This window comes from Nicotiana attenuata, unplaced genomic scaffold (assembly GCF_001879085.1).
Source record: "Nicotiana attenuata strain UT unplaced genomic scaffold, NIATTr2, whole genome shotgun sequence".
Lineage (NCBI taxonomy): Eukaryota > Viridiplantae > Streptophyta > Magnoliopsida > Solanales > Solanaceae > Nicotiana > Nicotiana attenuata.
Window position 1 is genome coordinate 150264 of NW_017670759.1, and position 3263 is coordinate 153526.

The following is a 3263-nucleotide window of genomic DNA, read 5'->3' on the forward strand; positions in this document are numbered from 1 at the left end:
AATATCCTCCTAATTTACGTGATCGAGTGAGAAGACATTACATTGAAAGAGGGCCTTGTCAGCTTCGAGAGTTTGTTTTTCCAAATATAAATTTTGGTGGAAAATTGCATCATTTTAATCCTGAATGGTTTATTACATCATATTCTGGATGGCTAGAATATAGTATTAAAAAAGATGCAGCGTTTTGCTTATGTTGTTACTTGTTTAAAAATGAGATTGGAGGATATGGAAAAAAAGTTGGTGATTCTTTTACAAAAGATGGTTTTAGGGCTTGGAATAAAGGTATAGAAAGGCTTAATGCACATGTGGGTGAAGTGAATAGTGTTCATAATCGATGTTTTAAGATGATGTTAGATTTATTGAATCAAGCACAGTCTATTATAACTTCTTTTGACAAACAATCCGAGAAAGCTAAAATTGAGTATCGAGTTCGCTTGAATGCCTCAATTGATGTTGCAAGGTATCTTTTGAAGGAAGGAATGCCTTTTCAAGGTCACGATGAGAGTGAAACTTCTACAAGAAGAGGCAACTTCTTAGATCTCTTAAAGTGGTATGCCGATAAGAAGGAAGATGTAAAAAAGGTCGTGCTAGAAAATGCTCCAAAAAATGATATCATGATTTGTCCAAGTATACAAAAAGACATTGTGAGATCTTGTGCAAAAGAAACATTGAAGGCAATTATTAAAGACTTGAATGGTGATTACTTTGGGATATTGGTTGATGAGTCTAAGGATGTCTCTCATAAAGAACAAATGGCGCTTGTTTTGCGTTATGTCAACAAAGAGGGTAAAGTTATTGAGCGATTCCTTAGCATTGTTCATGTTAAAGATACATCTGCAAAGTTATTGAAAGAAGCAATTTGTTCTTTGCTTTTGGAACATTCATTGAGTAAATCTCAAATACGGGGACAGGGCTATGATGGAGCTAGTAACATGCAGGGTGAAATTAATGGCCTTAAGACTTTGATTATGAATGATACTCCTTCTGCACATTGCATACATTGTTTTGCTCATCAATTGCAATTGACTCTTGTGGCTGTTGCAAAGAAACATTATNAATTACACTACAAATACACGACAAACAGTAAATCTAGGTGAGGGCTTCAACGGTCAGTATTTCTTAGTCGTTTGGAGAAGTTGTCGGCAGCTTTTCATATTAGTCTCTTTACCAATAAATTTCTCATTTTTGACTTTTCCAGAAGAGGGAATTTTGTTTGGTACCCAACAAAAACTACTAAAGTGTATCTGTTTTCATTGTTTTGCTAGTTCGTGGCGTATTAAAATATTTGTTGCAACTTTTGATTTCATGTAGACTTCAGAAAATCAGATCACATGCCACAATTGTTGCAGAGGAAATTGGCACGACATTCAAATATAATGAGATTTCGCTGGCTAATGCATCTCAAGGACATCTTTCGTTGATTGATCTTGCAATCGTGGATGAAGAACAAGAAAGAATGTGGGGTATGGGTAAAAACGTGGGTGAGGGGGTGAGGGGTAAGGAGAGAGAAACGTGAGATATATGGATACCTTTAATTAAGGAGTAAAAACTGCCCATTAATTAGATATGGATACCTTTAATTAAGAAGTAAAAACAGCCCATTAATTAGACCCTTAATTAAGTATGGTATAGGATTGGTAATTTGGTATACTAAGTGTAATTTACTCAAACCTTAAACATGTAGGGTAAAAAGGTTTCCTATGTGGTATAGGAATATAAAAATTCCTTGTCGAACTGTATTTTGTCCATGTAGGGCCCACCTTAAATTTATCATTATGCATACATGGAATAAAATGAGCTACTTAGGCTCTTTCTAAAAATAAGCTGAATTAATCATGATTATTAAATAAAACGTGAAAATTCTAATGGATGAAAAAACAAAGCGAAGTTTTTCGAGAATTTTAATAGGGGAGAATTACACATAAGTACAACTCATACACACACATTGCGACTGAGTAGCCCAATTGTAACTTTGCAAATCTATAGCCTAAAGACAATAGGCTCAAATTTGAAAACCCAGCATTTTTTGACGCAACCAGCAGTTCTTGCGGTCAATGCTATTCAACATTCCTATTATTGAGGAGAGCTTCTGTATTTATCTTGTACCAAAATCAGTGTTTTACTATTAACTCTATGAGAGAATTAATAAAAATATATTTAAATATAAAAAAAAGAAAAAAAAAGAATTGGTAGCTTTTTTTCCTTTGTTAGAGGCAGAGAATTTGGTGGGTTTCAATTAAATAATTATTAAATATATAGTGTATGAATATAAAAGTAGAAGAACTCGATTAAATAATTAGCAAAATATACATTCAAATATAAACAAACAAATAAAAATAAATTTGCCAGCTTTTTGCCTTGTCAACGGTATAACATATGGTAATTCCTTCTCATACACACATCATTGCTAGATTTTAATTTTTTTATTTTTTTTCCTTCAATGGTGCCACTAATAGAGTTTAACCCAAAATAGAGAATAAGTTAAAAACAAACAAAGGAGGTTGTCCAGCTCGAGAAAAGGTAAGAAAACATACAAAAATTTAATTTCGCCTTTCTACATTCTTATACACTGGTATATACATAATTATACAAAATTATACACACTTATACATATTTATCGACTTGGTATAATAGTGTATATGATATGTTTACATACCCATATACACTATTATACAATATATATATTGTTATACAAATGAATCCTATCAATGGAGCTTCACAAGTTTTCTTCTTCTTTCTTGAGCCTTTACTGAAATTTGTCTTAAATCTAGCTCAAATCTGCTCTAAATCAATTCAAATTTAAGCTTTGAACTCCTCTTGATGTTTTCAATCAATTAGAACAACACCCAATCATGTTTTCAAGAAAACCCAATAACACCCATTTCAAAATTAATCTCAAATCTTAGATCTAAGTGTGCTTTCAAACCCAAAATCTCAGATATGGTTCAAACTTAAAGGTTCAGCCTTCAATGGAGTTTTTTTAATCAATCAAATTTTAAATTTGAGAAACTTGAGCTCCAATAATGGAGGTTTTATGATTATATACAGTTGAACAAAGAGAATACTAAACCTAGTAGCAAGGATGAGGCAAATTTGTAACTGAACAACTTCAAATCTTGTTCAAAGATCAGCTTCGCTCTTGGAGTTGAAGTGCGCTTATATGATAAGGCAGAATACACATAAAAGAGAGATATTAAGAAGCTTATTTGTGTTATGGACTGTGGAGGAACTGAGTATCTAATTATGGGCTAATGATGAAAAGA

At 32.5% G+C, this 3263-nt stretch overlaps 1 protein-coding gene across 1 annotated transcript; it reads left to right on the forward strand.

Moving 5' to 3' along the window:
• The first annotated feature begins 347 nt into the window (after positions 1-347).
• LOC109243065 (zinc finger MYM-type protein 1-like) lies at positions 348-1097 on the forward strand. The gene has a single exon (XM_019409959.1). It carries the CDS (start codon positions 348-350, stop codon positions 1095-1097), a length of 750 nt encoding a protein of 249 aa, XP_019265504.1.
• Positions 1098-3263: the final 2166 nt, after the last annotated feature.